This window comes from Meleagris gallopavo, chromosome 3 (genome assembly GCF_000146605.3).
Source record: "Meleagris gallopavo isolate NT-WF06-2002-E0010 breed Aviagen turkey brand Nicholas breeding stock chromosome 3, Turkey_5.1, whole genome shotgun sequence".
Taxonomy (NCBI): Eukaryota; Metazoa; Chordata; class Aves; order Galliformes; family Phasianidae; genus Meleagris; species Meleagris gallopavo.
In genome coordinates, this window is record NC_015013.2 from 91912097 (window position 1) to 91927804 (window position 15708).

Sequence of the window (15708 nt, forward strand, 5' to 3'; positions counted from 1 at the left end):
TTTTTTTTTTTCCTTCTTCCAAAGAATTCTTATTGGACCTGGGATAGCTTGTCTAGGCTCTTTCAGCGAAGTCAAGTGTGTTAATCAACCTGCCTAAGCATGACTTTTTTGTTATCTCTCTTAAGAAGCTACAATAATCTGTTTGCAACAGCCATATGGACAGAAATGGTTTAAATGAGATTATTAAAAACCGGGAGAAACACATTTTAATTAAAGAATCATTATTCCATACCCCAGCATTTACAAATGCTCACAGCTAAGCCCAGAAAGGATTCCATCATTTAGTGCTAGGAAAGTTAAACTGTCATCATACTAAGATTTTCAGAATTTTCCTACAGATCTAAAGGGGATTTCCAGGCCCAGTGGGAACTGAAAACACTTTCCATGGCCTTCTGCCCGCTGCAGTGATGGGCCTGTGTGCAGGACTTGCTTATGGCTACTGGAGCACTAGGTGAGAAATCAAGCTCCTCCCAACCTTCTCCTTCACTGTGCTTGTTTGGCTGTGAAAGGAACTCCTCTACAACTTAAACATGTTCCAGCAAGAGGCTTCAGCAAAGGCAAAACATTTCCTACAGAAATCCCATCAGGCTGATGCTTCTTCTGCTTGCATGTTTGGCAGCTTCCAAGTGCACTGCCTTGCATGAAGGGCACCCTCTGCTTTCTCAGCCACTGTATTTGGACTAGCCTGGGAAAACTATCACCTCCTAAGCACTTTCCAAATCAAGTACTGACAGCCATGATAGGCTCTACTGCTATGAGATTCCCTACAATCAAAGCCCAACCTGAGCAGTTAAGAGGGAATGACTATGGGATCAAGGTTTAGTACTGTCAGCTGCTAGTAAAGAAGTAAAAGTCTTCTTGAAGTTGTTCCTTAATTGTCATTAATGCTAAATGAAACCGTATCCAAAGAAGGGCAACAAAGCTGTGAATGGTCTGCAGCACAAGTCTTATGGGAACTGAGATTGTTCAGTCTGGAGAATAGGAACCTCAGGGGATACCTTATCTCTACAGTTCCCTGGAAGGATGCTGTGGTAAGGCCAGGATTGGGCTCTTCTCCCAGCTAACAGAGATAAGACAAGGGGTGATGGCCTCAAGTTGCACCAGGGGAGGTCTAGGTCGGTAAGGCACTGGAAATGGCTGTCCAGGGTAGTGGTGGAGTCACTGTCCCTGAAGGTATTAAAAAAAAAAGGGTAGATTTGTCACTGAAGGACATGGTTTAGTGGGCATGGTGGTGGTGGGTTGACGTTTGGACTAGATGATCTTAGTGGTCTTTTCTAGCCTTAATTCTATGATTCTATGAAATCCAGGCTGCTAGCAGTCTTACACTCTTCCAAGAGCCATTGGTTATGGCTGTAGGGTGTGCACAGAGCTGCCCTAGTTCTCCCTGAGTGCAATCGCCCAGCAAAAAGCTCTTCCCTGCCCCCAGCGCTCTTCACGCACTGACCTTGACCTGAATATCATAATCCACTTCAGCCACAAGGAATAGCAGTGCATGGCGGGTCATCCAAGGACTGTTTTCAGCTCTGATGTGGGTCACAGCTCACCATAGTGGTGGTGACCACATTAGGTGCTGCGTGGGAAAGAAGAGCTTCCTATAACTGCTTTCCCAACCTTTAGTCTCTTCTGGGGTTGCTCCATAATGTTTGTGTCCAGTGTCTGAGGTACACAGGGTAAGGGTTGTGAGGGCTGCTTCTTTAATTACTGTCAAATAACAGCTCTGCTTTGGCCCCCAGTAGCTGCTGGGTAAGCAAAAGATCCCCATGCTGGATTGCAGGGAACAGACATTGGACTGTTTGGCAGTTGCAATCAAAAGCCTTTTTTTTTCTTTTCTCTTTTCCCAACACTGGTCAGCAGCTGTGTTGTTTATAGGATGAATGGAGCCCTTAATGAAGCAATAGATAGAAACAGTGAGAGGCTGTGTCTGTCTGTTGCAAAGGGGTAAGGGGGAAGGGCTGATCTCCCTGACATCCTTTCTTTTGGTTATTTAAACATCAGACATAGCAGTTATCAGCTATCAACATAAAGCCTATATTTGGCTGAGTGGAAACACTAAATCCACACATCCAGCTGTTGATATGTACGGACCCAGAGAGACTTACAGGTCCAGTGAATGTGTGGGATAGCACAACACAGTACAAAAAAGTGCAAAACAAAAGCAGACGGCGTGTGGGAAGAGGGCAGACCAAGTTACTTGTGAGATTGCTGAATGTGTAAACAACAGTGTGTTACTGGCACAGCACGGATTGCAAGAGACACAAAAACAGACAGGAAGAGGATTCCAGCAATGGAGAGAAAAATAAGCAGCTTTTCTATAAACTGTTTCTTTTCCTCCAGCTCAGTCCATCGCTTGCAACACGTGACATTAATCATAAACCCCCCAAATGCATCTAGGTTAAAGTTTCCAGCTGTTTGGTCTCCAGAGACTTTTAAATAGAAAAGGAGCATCCTTCAGCACAAAAGTCCTGTGTCACTGATGCAGTATTGGCACATCCACTTCTACTCTTGCTCTGCAAGGACAGGAGGAGGATGGCTCCACTGAAGTTTAACTGACCTTTGCATAGTAGATGCTGAGGCCCACGCAGAGGTGGAAAGAACTCTGATTTCAGCAATTACTCTATGATTCTACAAGAGGTTCTGAAGAGCAGTTAGGAAGCCAGCTGGTCCTTAGGGGTGCATTCTCTTCTGCTCTCAGTAACCTCAGGAGCACTCTGAAAGTTGAATTGTTTATTTTCCGGAAAACTCCTGCTATCTAATCAGAATTTCCTCTCTGCCATAAGGCACTCCTTGCTCCTAAGAGGCCACTCCTTGAGTACTGAGTTTTGGGCCCCTCACTAAGGAAAGACATTGAGGCACTTGCAAGCCGTAGGAGTCAGGTATTTTTATTTTTTAATAAATTTTCATAAACCTGCAAGCCACTTGCATCTCTTCAGGTTAAGCACCAGTAAAGGATGCCCAGTACTGCAGGCAAAAAGGAGTCTTAACTCCTTTTAAAAGGTAAAGCACCACTTCTCTGTAAAGCTCTCCAGCATTTCTGTACAGGTACACACTGTTCCTTGCCAGATGAATACTTTTTGTTGCAGAGCTGACATTTATAGTGGTCCTAGCAACTCCCAGCTGCTGAGAAGTGCTCACAGATCCCTTTGTGCTACAAGAAGGATTGGATGCATTCCTCCCTGTTTAAAAAAACTAAAGTGCTTAGGCTTTGACAGACACACCATGGTGTCCTTGTGGAAGGAATGATTAGTCATTCCCAGCAAAGCTCACAGAAGAACATAACTTTGCCCTTCTTTTGTAAGATGTGTTGGCACACATTATTCCCATTTTCACTGGCAGTGGCATAGGCTGTGGTTGACCAAACCAACATCTATACTGGTAACACTCCAGTAACAACTGCTGAATAATCACATTTAGTGGGACATGGGCTCAGACATGACAAATATTTGCTTTTGTCTCTTTGTATCACAGTATTTTCCAAGATACAGGAAGAAAGAGCATCAAAATTGTTCCAGCAAAGCCACAAAATCCCCCTATCCCTGAAACTCCCAATATGTTACAATGGTCACTAGGTAAGAGGGTGGTGAGGTGCTAGAACAGGTTGCTCAGAGAGGCAGTACATGCCCTGTGTTCCTGGGGACACTCAAGCTCAGGCTGGATGGGGCTCTGTGCAACCTGCTCTAGCTGTTGCTGTCCCTGTTCATTGCAAGGGAGTCGGACTAGATGACCTTTAAAGATCCCTTCCAACTCAAACTATTCTGATTCCAAGAGCACCAGTGTACATAAAACCAGTCTGCCAGCACCCAGATTGACATGAGAAAGGAAAAAAGATTTCATTTCTACAAAGGAGTGACAAGGAAAAAGCTCCCATTGAGAAAGCTCGTTGTACTCCTGGTAAAAGATGAAGACACATGACATTGCAAAGTTACAAATTTATTTGTTTTGAAATAAATACAAATACTTCATTAAGAAACTTTTCTTGATAGACTTTACACAATAGCTTTATTCTTTCTTGAAATTGTCTGTTCTTCCCACAAACCATTACAGATATCCTACATGAGAGCCGAGTTAGTCAATATAAAGTAACGTAGATGGCATTCCTCCGACCAAGCAATCACAAAGTATTAACATCTGCCATTTAACTGCTCTGTCTTTGAGTTTTCTTGTTTATGCAAGGGCTGCAATGCAGCAGGTATGCACTGGGACTCAGGAAATCCCATCCTGTTGAAGGACAAACTTAAGGACATCCAACTGTGAAAATCTGACTGGCAGAAAGATATCAAATCACCAACATCAAAAGAAGTAACCCAAGGTATCGGGCAGCTACTTAAAGATGCAGAACCAGCAGATCATTACATTTACATAGTCATTAAACACTGAATTTTGCAGTTACAGTACTGTTGCTCCATCACTTTCTCAAATACGCTTCCCAGCACCAGTGAGATCTCCGTTTCAAATCTAGTAATTAGCCACAGTTGAATGTACAGCATTTAATTACATGCCATTCCACACTCATTCATCTCTCCTGACAAAGAACAGCTGGATCTGGCTGTGCTTACAGAATTCTGAATGTCTTTCAATTGTGCTGGTCACAAAAACTTGAGCTGCACAGATAGGAAGCTGTCTGAAGTAAAAATCAAGCTGCTTTTGCTTTCCTGGCATATATGGCTACCCTACTTGCTCAGACTACATCATTTTTTGCAGCATTGTAAACCCTTTGGCCCAAGATCCCAAAGAGGAGATGCTTCCTTGCTTATAAAATTTAATCCTGTCCTCACTTGGCTAAGCAGATTTTAGGGTCTAGAAAGGGGGAAAGAAAGGAAGACTGGAACTAGATCTCAAAAAAGTGAAATAAAAGAAGCTTAAAGATTTAGTTCATCTTAAAGTCACATTAAATTTGTCTATTTTAGTAGTATATTATTATATGTAGGAAAACTAATGAATTAGAAGGCCTATAAATGCACGATACATTAACTTCTCTATCATTTGAAGTCAAGCTATATACAATGCATTCAACTCCAGCTTCAACATGAGGCCATAACACATTTGTTTCCTTTTTTTTTTTTTTTTTTTAAACAAGCCATCCATAATAGTGATTTTCTCCCCCTCTTTGAAGCTCATTCTCAAATTGTGCCAGTTTACTTCAAGAGAATTAGAGATAAAGGGGCACATAATTGATTTTGAAGAAGAATATTAAGCAAGTCTGGTTTGACTCTGAAGTGTTTACAACCATATCAGCTTTTGGCAAGTTTCCTTTTGAATTTGGCATCCACTGAAGGAGGGCACAATAGCAGCAACTGTCTGAGTTACAAGAGTAACGATAGAGCAAATGAGATGCTTCTTTTCTTTGGTCCCTGTCAGACCCTGGAGAACAGAGCTCATCCTACAGAATAGCTTGAGATTAATACCAGTTATGTTTTTGTGATACACAAGGGGCATCCTTTATTTTTTTCAAACTGCGACCAGTTTAAACCTCCCTCACACGCTTAGCAGGACACTTCCATGGACTTGGGGCCTGATTGCTCAGCATTGCTGGCTGAATTCGGCGTCAGCTCGATGCGTGTGTCTGTGTGGGAGCGGTTCCTGGAACCCTCCCCAGTGTGGGATCGGCTCCGAGTTCCCTCCCCAGTGTGGGACCGGCTCCTTGTGCCTTCCCCAGTGTGGGACCGGCTCCTCTGTCCTTCCAAGGAGGTTACGCTGGAGCCAGAAGCAGTGCGGGACCTCATCAGCCTGGTCATACTAGCAGAGGGCACTGGAAGAATCACAGAAGCACAGAATTATTAAGGTTGGAAAGGACCACTAAGATCGTCTACTCCTCCAACTGTCTAACAGACTTTCATTAATGACTTGCTGTCTAAGCTTGGAAGAAAGCTTTGCCTTACTTCCAGCCCTAACTACCCATCCATGTTGAATACAGTATTCATGGCAGCTTCACTCACAGAAGTTAAAGCACTGTTTTTACCATGTATAAAATCCCAAGTTCCTGTTCCTTGCAGAGGCAGTTGGGTTTGCTGCAGAGTGCAAATTCAACAATGAAAGGACTGCTACTTCAGACTCCGCTTGAATGGAGTCACCACTATGCCATCTTAACTTTCAGGGCTTGGAGAGCAAAATGGAAGATGAAAGGAAAGGACCAAATGTTTCCCCCCTAGCCGATACAGTAGATCACCTGCAAACGTGTGCTGGGATCCACACATCAGGCTCAAGCCTGATCAAAAGCCTCAGAGATGTTTTGCAGCTTTATGAAATGCTGCCTCCTGCACTCTTTGGAATGAAGCCGTTTACTTTAAGGATGCCTTTATGCATTCTCTGAAACACAGAAGCATCCCTTCCTCAACCTACTGGTCATTAAAGAACTGACAGAATAGTATGAATAATGATTATGGGAAAACATGGATTAGATGAGATGCCTGGGAATTACACACAATTAGTCAGATAAATAAAGAAAGGGCAAAAGAACTTCACCTTTATTTTGGAGAATTACTTTGCAATAGAAAACTACTTACAAAGCTTTCTACTATCTAGTAAGATGATTTAGACTCGAAACCCCTCTCCAAGACATCGATGGTAGTCTTTTTTTTCCCTCTTGCAAATGCATGTACAACAGGGAAAAGACCAAACATCAGTGATCAAAAGGCTCTCTGAATGCTTAGATGCCCAACAAATTTGATAGCTACAGAACCATTCCATAATACCAATACTTACTGTATCCCATTCCCTGAACAAAATATTTGAAAGCTTCTGCAAGTTTTGCAGGCTGTAAGAGAAACAGATTATTATTGTACACAGTGATCAGCAATTTAGTTATATTATAGTATGGTAGATGGCACAGATGTTTCACCTTAATAGGAACAAATTAAATATTTTCTAGGTTCTTCTGAATTTCCCTGAATTTTTCATTTACATGAGGAAATGCCACTATTGCCCTCCCTCATCTGCTTTTCTGCCCCATTGTATTAACAAAAGGAGACGAGCATTTTTGGAGAAATGACTATAAGTGGTCTATGCCCAGTCCAAACTTTACTAGTGCAGTTATTTAGGTAGATGAATCAAAGTAAAACAACTTGCCTCATGAGAGACATTTCATACTGGGTCCAAATCAGCAGAAAACAAAACCAAGCAGTCAGAGCCGACAGTTACCTTTACAGGGCAAAATCTAAGTGGGAATATCCAAGCACAATTGTATGACTGATGTTCTTGCAGTATTTTTCTTTGCTAATAATGCATCAGCCAGATCAGCCTCTATCTGTTACTGAGTTTGCAAATACTGCTAATATTTTTGGCATATTTTTTCTGAATCAATGCAAAGAATGGAATCTATCACAGAGCAGCAATGCACGGACTGAACCTGATTTAGAAGTCAGCATTTTTAGTGAAGTAGAACATAGGTGCATTTTTAACTTTCCCAGCCTGGTTTTAATAGTAGTCCCCAAATTTGTACCCAAACATATTTCAGAAACTCCAGTTCGTTCACAGTCAAGTCAGGCCAGTGTACACGAGAACACAGCATTGCTATTCCCTGCCTCCCACTTTCCTGATCTGCACTAAAAATAGTCCAAGTAAAAATACAGCTTGAAAATGCTAGTGCACAAGCCTTAATCTATGTTAGCTTAGTAGACAGGCACAAAATAATATCTTTTCATTCCCACCTCAAACCTTTCCTTAGTTAAGACTTAATTAGTGGAAACAATACCCCTTTCTATTCTTAATTCTGAGCTTTATTGGTCTTTAAGGAAAAAAAAAGCTGAGATGACCAATTGACTTAATTATTCAAGTGATCATAACCACCCTTTTGGCTGAAATTTGAGAACAGCAAGTACCCTGGAGGAAAACACCCATTTGCTGCAGCCTGGGACACTGCAGAACAGGATCAGTAGGATTTCCGTCGGCCAAACCATACCTGGGAAACTTGAGGGAGCCCACCACAGTCAGCCATCTGAAATGAGGATGAGAATAGTTAGAATATTGCCAGAGGAACTCATTTGTGCTCAGGATACACTAAAATGACCTTTTTAGCCATCTGGCAGGAAAGAATTTCCTTTTGTTGTACGAGTAACACACATGTAGATGAGTGCACTAAAGCAAGTAGCTGAGCATTCATGAGAGCTATGACTGCACCCCAGAAAACCTCTGAAGCGATTTGACCCTCAGGCAAAGCATCAGCTAGAGCTACAAATAAATGTTTTTGATAGGAAAAGATCAGTTTCTTAGAAACTAGCCTGATAGTCCTGATTACAGCTCCAGTTTTGAATTACAGTAATGCGGTGCAGTATTGACCTTACTGACAGGGGAGAGAAAACAACTGACTAAACCTCAGAGGTGAGGTAAAAACACTCTGCTGAGATTGTGGATGGGAAGCATCAGCCTGACTTGCCAAGGGAAGCAGAGAAAGCCAAATTAGAAAGCTATCTTGAGTGCATGCAATATTTTTGGAGCACTTCATTTTTCCTGCCACTCCACCCCTCGACGTCATCCCAACAAAAACAGCCCTGTTCCAAGGAACACCACAGGCTGAAAACAGCTGAGTTGTGAATTACAGGAAACCCCAAATCCTATCTAGGATTAGTTAGCAGCAAAACAGGTCTGCAGCAGGTTCTAGCATCAGCCGTATCTTTGGATGGGCAAAGGCTGGCCACTGACAAATGTTAGAGACAGTGTCAGATTTTTCCTTAGGATAAATCTGTCATGGCCGTGTGGTAGGTCAGCGTTGGAACTCCCCAACATTAGGAGAAAAAATAATTTTAAATATAATTGTCTACTATCATTTCCTCTGGGCAGTTTAATAAAGAGAGGTCATTAGAATTTCCCAGTAGAAGCATGACCAATTTTGTGTCACTGTTTGTATGCTATTATAATCATGATACTTTAAGCCATCATTAATGAGCTAGAGATTGAGTCTATACTATGAATGCCAACTATCAGCCAAAGACTACATGATTATTTGCAGTTCTTCTGGCTCCATTTACCAACTTTTTGGAAAATACAGAAGTTATTTCCAAATATAAATTGTCCTGCATTGTGTCCACACAAAAGGCAGGATGTCAATACCAAGTGCGAGATAGCTCAGTTCCCTACTCATCTCATAAAGTTGCTGAGGTGCAGAGGAAAATAGAATGGATTGTTTTCCATTTTCACTCCTCTGAAGGCTTTTTCAAACCTTATCAAACACCTGCTCTGCCAGCTCTGGACAGATTCATTATGGGTATGTGAAATACTGAGCATTCTAAGTCTCAAATCCGATGTTCTAGAATGGAGGAGCTGTGAGATTCCCTGTTGTTAGCCTTGACAAGAAGCCCCCAGCTTGTTTTATCCCAATAGAATATTCACAGAAGCGTAGAATCATTTGATTTGGAAGGGACCTTTAAAGGTCACCCAGTCCAACTTCCCTGCACTGAACTTGGACACCTACAGCTAGAGCAAGCTGCTCAGAGCCCCATCCAACCTGATATTGAATGTCTCCAGGGAGGGACAGGGCAAACTACATCTCTCTTGGCAACCTGTTCCAGTATCTCACCACCCTTCTTGTGAAAAAGTTTTTCCATATATCCAGTCTAAATCTTCTATTTTAGTTTGAAACCATTTCCCCTAGTCCTATCACAACAGATTGTTAAAGTGTCTGTCCTCATCTTTCTCATAAACTCCCTTTTATTATCCTGAAGGCACTACCCTTCCACATCAGAACTGAAATTTCACTGTGTTACCTCTACTGCATCACAGCAGTCTGCTTCTGCTCTTTCAATTAATCCATTATGTTTTAAATAAGGAGAATGTTAAGTTTAAAAGATACAGCTCTTATTACCTTCAGAAGTGTTGTTCTTGTTGGGTCCAGCTTTGAATTGCATTCAACCTATGTGAAAGAAGTGCAGAATAAGGCATGGTAACAAGATCCAAAATATGAACTGCTTGCTGAAAACATTGGTTTCTGGCTTAACGCAAACTAACTTGGGTATCTTAGGCTTCTGCATATGGACAATATATATGTGCTACATATAATCTTTTTGTATATAGCTGAACAAGTGTCAATTCACACTTACAACTATTCTTTGCCATGCATAAACAAACCCATTAGCGAGGGCTCGTGATTTTTTTTTCATGTGTGTCTGGCACTCTTGCGGCAACAAAGGTTCATCTTGTAATCTGGGGTCATCTGGTAGCGTCCCAAGTGGTGAGCAGCCACGTGGCCACCAGCCAGCAGGCTGGGCATGCCTGTTAGGGCACAGCACTTGAAGTCACTCAGTCATCTGGGGCAAGTAATAATAGACAAATAGAAGCCCTTCACTTCCATAGTGACCCAGGGCAGGACTCCAATGCCACAGAACAAGTTCAGATACCAGCAGCAGATTCCTCTCTAAAGAGAAATATTTGCGGTTCACTGGAACTGCTGTGGCAATTGTTCTTAATGCAGTAGCTATTAAATAATGATGCGCAGACAGAGGGCACAAACAGCCAGGAATAATGGCAGCTCTCCCGCGGTCTGAAAGAGGACTGCCATTTGGGCTGACTCGATGGCTGGCGAGATTGCTGTGCTGCTGGGAGCTCTGCTGGGCTGGCTAAGCATCTCGAGTCACCTGCCTAGCAACACTGTGTTGATGAGGGCTCAGTATACACACCACAGCATCCACTGCTGGGGAGCTGTCACCAACCACCAGGAGGACAGGGCACCTGCAAGGAAGCATACAAAAGCTGTATTATTTCTGTGATGCAGCCCTCAGCTTCATTTTGTGCCCTGGAAAGGATGAGACAGGTGTATGAGAACTATGTGTTGTGTGTTCCTGGCACACATAAAATCCCCCATATTACACACTCTGAATGGCTGAGGTTGGCAGAGACCTCTGGATCCATCTGGCCCAACTCTGCTGAATCAGGGACAAACAGAGCAGGGGGTCCAGGACCACATCCAGGCAGCTTTTGAAGATCTCCAAGGAGAAGACCCCACAGCCTCTCTGGACATCCAGGGCCAGTACTCAGTCACCCACACAGCAGAAGTGCAGATATACAGACATGCCCCGATGCCTTGCCTGAGATTCTGTCCTTTTTCTCACCTTGTGGCAATCAGCCCTTCCCACCACTCTTTTTTTTTTTTTTTTTTTTTCCGTAGATCAGTAGAGGACTGGAAAACTATTTCATTTACAAAATGCAGTGTAAGTAAAAAGCCATCAGCAGAAAATCTGGTAGATAACTATTCTCATACCCATTTCACTTTCCTGAAGATCTTTGTTGTTCAAATTGATTTTGATTATGTTTCTCTGGTTGGGTAGGCATGGCTGTAGTGCATCCAGAGCCATAGTTTCCTTTAACTAGGACAGACTTCCAGGCTAAGTACATCTACTTTTTTTAGCACCTAGTCTGTAAACCCAAGTTTGCAGTACACAGTACATGGCAGGCACTACTTGTCTATGCAGTTAATGTGGCTCTGAAGTTTGAAAGGGGGAAGTCTCTGTACTGAACGTCCCTGACGTTCCAACACGTACTGAACGTCCCAACAATTCAGCTCCCAGATGAAGCTACAGGACCCTGCAGAAACTCAGCTACAGTCCTGTGATGTCCATGCAGTGCACTCACAGATTCCATCTCTTGGCTCACACCACATACAAGTGAACTGATGGGAAATAAAATACTTACTGAAGGGTGACAACATTTAATCCAGGAACAGGGCGCTCAATCTCTAGGTCTCGACGACTAAAGAAAATGAAGAAGACAAATATTTTTGACACGCTGAAGTTTAACAGATGCTTCCAAATTCTGGTTTACAGAAAGCACAGACGCTCACAATATGTTAATCTGATACATGTAGAAAGCCCCATAACTGATGGGGAAACACTTTTAAACTGAAGTATCAATGTCCACATGTACCATCTGTCTCTCCATAAATGCATGAGGACCTTCTCTTGTAAGCAAACCACCTGAGATCCCTAAAGGTGCATATCAAGTAGAATTTCATCAGGGGGGGAAAAACAAGTAACTCCACCACACAAATAACACTGGCTGAAAAAGAGCTGGACAGCCTCTTAAAACAGTTTCCAGTTAAAAATCAGGTAAATGCGTTTACCTGTTGTAAGAGTTGACAAAGAGATGAAGGTTGGTTTGATTCATATCATTAATAATATGCTGACGGTAAGTATGGATCAGGTCATGGTTGCTGTGAATCTCTTCCTACAGTGGAAACAGAATTGTTCAGAACAGGGGCTGTTTTCTGAGAGGATCTGAAGACATGGCACAGCAGTCATGTATCAGGCTTATATCTATACAACAGGAGTGCACTCTTAGGGCAGGAACAACTTACAGCACTCAGTGTTATCACCCGAAGTTAAAATTAGCATCTGACTGTTCCATGTTTTTCAATTTAAGAGTAGGCTTGCACTGAAGAACATCATTTATACTAGTAAGCAGTTTTCTCAGAGATATAAGTATATTACTGGATAAAAGCATACTAGTGCTCTACTTGTGCTTAAATATCAGCTAGCCAAACTGGTAGCTACATCTTCTGGAGTTGCCATGACAGCACTGTACTTGGTTGTTTGGCACTCAGCAAGCTTCACTGCAGTAGCCAAACTTCAAAGAGCTGGGAATACAAGTATTAATCCTATCCTACAAGTTTAAAATTAAACTACCTAAGTGAAAGATTATCCCCGCTTCCAGCTCCAGGAGGTAAATACAGATGACTGAAAACACTAGGATAATGTTAAAGGAACGTGCTTACCTTTCCAAAGAGATGTGAAATGACCAAGTCTGGTAAAGCATTTGTCCAACCTGAAATCTGAAGAGCAAGATTATCTAAGTATGTGATACTAAAACTATCTTTTGAAACCTTTTAATTACGCCTAAGTAGAAGAATGGATGTTTCTCTGCTGCTCTTAGGTATAATATCCTGGACTGATGTTCTTCCCCTCCATTCCTACTATAACATCATTAGGCATCAATTATGTTTGAGTTATTCTCATAGAATGTTTTTACTAACGCAGATATGCAAGAAGCACACTACTAGTGGCATAAATATATATGGAATTACTCCCTGAAAATCAGCCAGATGCATGCAATTTAACCTCACTGTCTAATACCACCCCTAACACAATGGCACAATGACAGTACTTTGGAGCTGGAACCTAAGGACCGTAGAGGTCACATTCTAGAATACATCCTCTTAATTTGGGAAGACTGAAGGATACAAGGGACACCTGAGGTCGACAGCACCTAGGAGAGGTGGACAGCAGAGGCACAGATGTGAAAGAATTTAATTATGGAGAAATATTGTATGAGATAACTCCAAAGTGTCAACTGCTATATCTCATTGTAGATGAGTTAATAAATACACATCCAGATCACTTAATATCTCCTGAGACATTTACATGGGTTGTCTGCATGTATGCTTAAAAGACAAAACATTCGTTTTTGTACTTTTGTGTGTTCACAATAACTGTCATTCATTAAAACATGACCCTAAATGATACGAAGTGTCAGCTTTTTCAGCATCCTCTGAAAAATGTTTTAGTAAATTAAAACTGAGTGATGCATAATGTAACATTTATACCTATTAGCTTCTTGAGACTGTTTGAAATCAGCTCTCACCACCTTTTTCCCCACATTGTAATCTTACAGCTACAAAAGAATGATGTTTATAGGGGATTCTTTATTTGTGAACAAATTCACTTAAAAGTCTAATTGTACGGACAGTCTGTCCAGTGTTACCATCGCTAAAGCTCTTTTCTGATTCTTTTCAGTATCCAAGACTCAGCTAGATGGCTGAAACCAGGAATATGCTGTTTTGAACATTTTTTTCTGTGTTCTAATCAATATTTTGGACCATGCTTGTAAACAAAGCCACAGGCAAGAAAAGCAACACCAAGCTTGAAGTTTAATTGGAAGAATGCTGTTTCCAAACCTATCTCATGTCCAGGTTAAAATGAGTCATTACCAGTTCTCAAGAATTGTTTGTACCCAACAGCTCCATTATACCATGGGTAAGCAGCACTTATTTTTATCACAGCCCTACAGGAGGTATGTTTGTAAATGAGAAAATAAACCCCTAAGAAATTTGCCTAAGATATTTTGTCTTTGCAGCCCTGTCTCGACACACAAGCTTGTCCAGCTCCTCATGCCTGACCGCCTCACAATATGATTTATTTTTCTAACTTAAAAAATGTTTACCTTTGTTGCTGCCCAGTCCATCCAACCTTCAGCACAAGGGTTTACATTAATTAGAACCAATCCCTCCACCATGTCCGGGTGGTTTAACTGCAAAAGAAAAGGTTTGAGTTAAGATTCATCCTGTGTCCTTTGCAAGCTGACAGTCAGCATAAAATTTAAATTAGCAAATTATCTCCTGGGGAGGAAGGCAGTAGGTATAGTTTTATCTTGCACAAAACAAGCGCATGTATGGAAAAAAATTTCATTAAAGCAATTCAACTGAGCAGCTGGAGAACATTAAGATTTAACATCTTCCCCACCCTCAGTTTAAATAGAGAACTCCCATTAAAAAAACCTTCTGCAAATCAACTGGGTAGAGCCCAGGCTTCAGAATGGAAAATCTAGGTCTTTTGGTTGAGCTATCCTGCAGACTGCGGTATTCCACTTAAAAGCCTGGCTGCTTGCTTAAATGCACACAGCAGAGCAGGAATTCTCTGCTCACCTTATGGGGGCAGCAACACCTCAAAGAAATTGGGTTCAAGCCTTTAAGAAAGCTCCATGAAACTTACAGCAAATCTGGTCAGGACGTAGGCACCAGCTCCAGTTCCCATTCCAATAATGCTCTTCAGCCTGCACAGCAGTTATGTGCCATGAGATGGAGGAGACAAATCAGTAAGAGAACACCAAAAATAAACAAAACCCTATCAGCAGCCTTCCTATCAAGCTGGATATTAGGGAAAATTTCTTCTGGGAAAGAGAGTTCAAGCATTGAAACAGGCTGCCCAGAGAGGTGGTGGAGGCACTGTAGATAGAGTAGATAGAGTAGACGTGGCACATGGGTTAGTGGCCATGGTGGGATGTGTTTGATGGTTGGACTAGATGGTCTTAGTTATCTTTTCCAATCTTAATGATTCAATGATCTTGCAAACGCCAGTGAAAGGGCAGATCACATCCTGAGCAAACCACAGATCTCAGCAGTACCTCCAGTAAAGAGCAGGGCACAGCAACTAGCTGGTTTTAGGAAATTAGTAGATGCTGGTCCTCACACACTGCAGCCCAGCAGCAATCCTCACTTATTCTTAAGTAAACACGTGGAGCAACAACAGCATTGTTCTGACTCTGGAAGGAAATGGCTCCTCTGCCAGAAAAACTTCTAAGATAGAGCCCTTGTCTGTAGTCAAAACACAACAACCCCACCTCAGTCTCCCCTGCCCTCTGCTATCAAATTGTGACGCCAACTCCTCTCTAGCAGGGAGCTGGCAGGGAAACCTCTCCTGCTATCCAGTTGCTGGAGTGAGTGAGATTAAACTTCAGAACTAAGCAGGGCAGAGACAAATCAAATATTTGCATTTGCTCAAATTGGTTCTAAAGCATCGCCTTCAAGGTCTTAGAAAATACATGGAAGGGAGACTAGACAAAACCTGTCAGAAAAACAGGTTATGCAATGCTTTTAGGAAAATATCTTGAGAAAGATTTCATTCTCATTACAACATTAAATCAGGTTTTTGTAAATCAAGTCAAGTTTAATTGGTTTTCAAGTTATTGGCATTATGTTAGCATGTTGCTTTTTTTCTTTTTTTCTTTTTTTTT

At 41.9% G+C, this 15708-nt stretch overlaps 1 protein-coding gene across 1 annotated transcript; it reads right to left on the minus strand.

The window, feature by feature from the left end:
- Positions 1-3911: 3911 nt before the first annotated feature.
- On the minus strand, positions 3912-14837 carry NDRG1 (N-myc downstream regulated 1). Its single transcript, XM_010709363.3, has 10 exons — positions 14688-14837; positions 14140-14226; positions 12695-12751; positions 12044-12147; positions 11617-11673; positions 10605-10656; positions 9794-9841; positions 7895-7930; positions 6700-6751; positions 3912-5746 (listed from the first exon to the last, which is right to left on the minus strand). Exons 1-10 carry the CDS (start codon positions 14727-14729, stop codon positions 5481-5483), a joined length of 801 nt encoding a protein of 266 aa, XP_010707665.1. The 5' UTR covers positions 14730-14837; the 3' UTR covers positions 3912-5480.
- Between the last annotated feature and the right edge of the window lie 871 nt (positions 14838-15708).

Bases quoted from the DNA above. Each gene is read 5' to 3' on its own strand.
- NDRG1 (XM_010709363.3), bottom strand. From the start codon at position 14,729: ATGGGAACTGGAGCTGGTGCCTACGTCCTGACCAGATTTGCT. The intron at 12,148-12,694 runs GTAAGCACGTTC...TTTCCACTGTAG, and splicing joins TTTCACATCTCTTTGGAAAG to GAAGAGATTCACAGCAACCA. The intron at 11,674-12,043 runs GTAAACGCATTT...CATTTTCTTTAG, and splicing joins TTTGTCAACTCTTACAACAG to TCGTCGAGACCTAGAGATTG.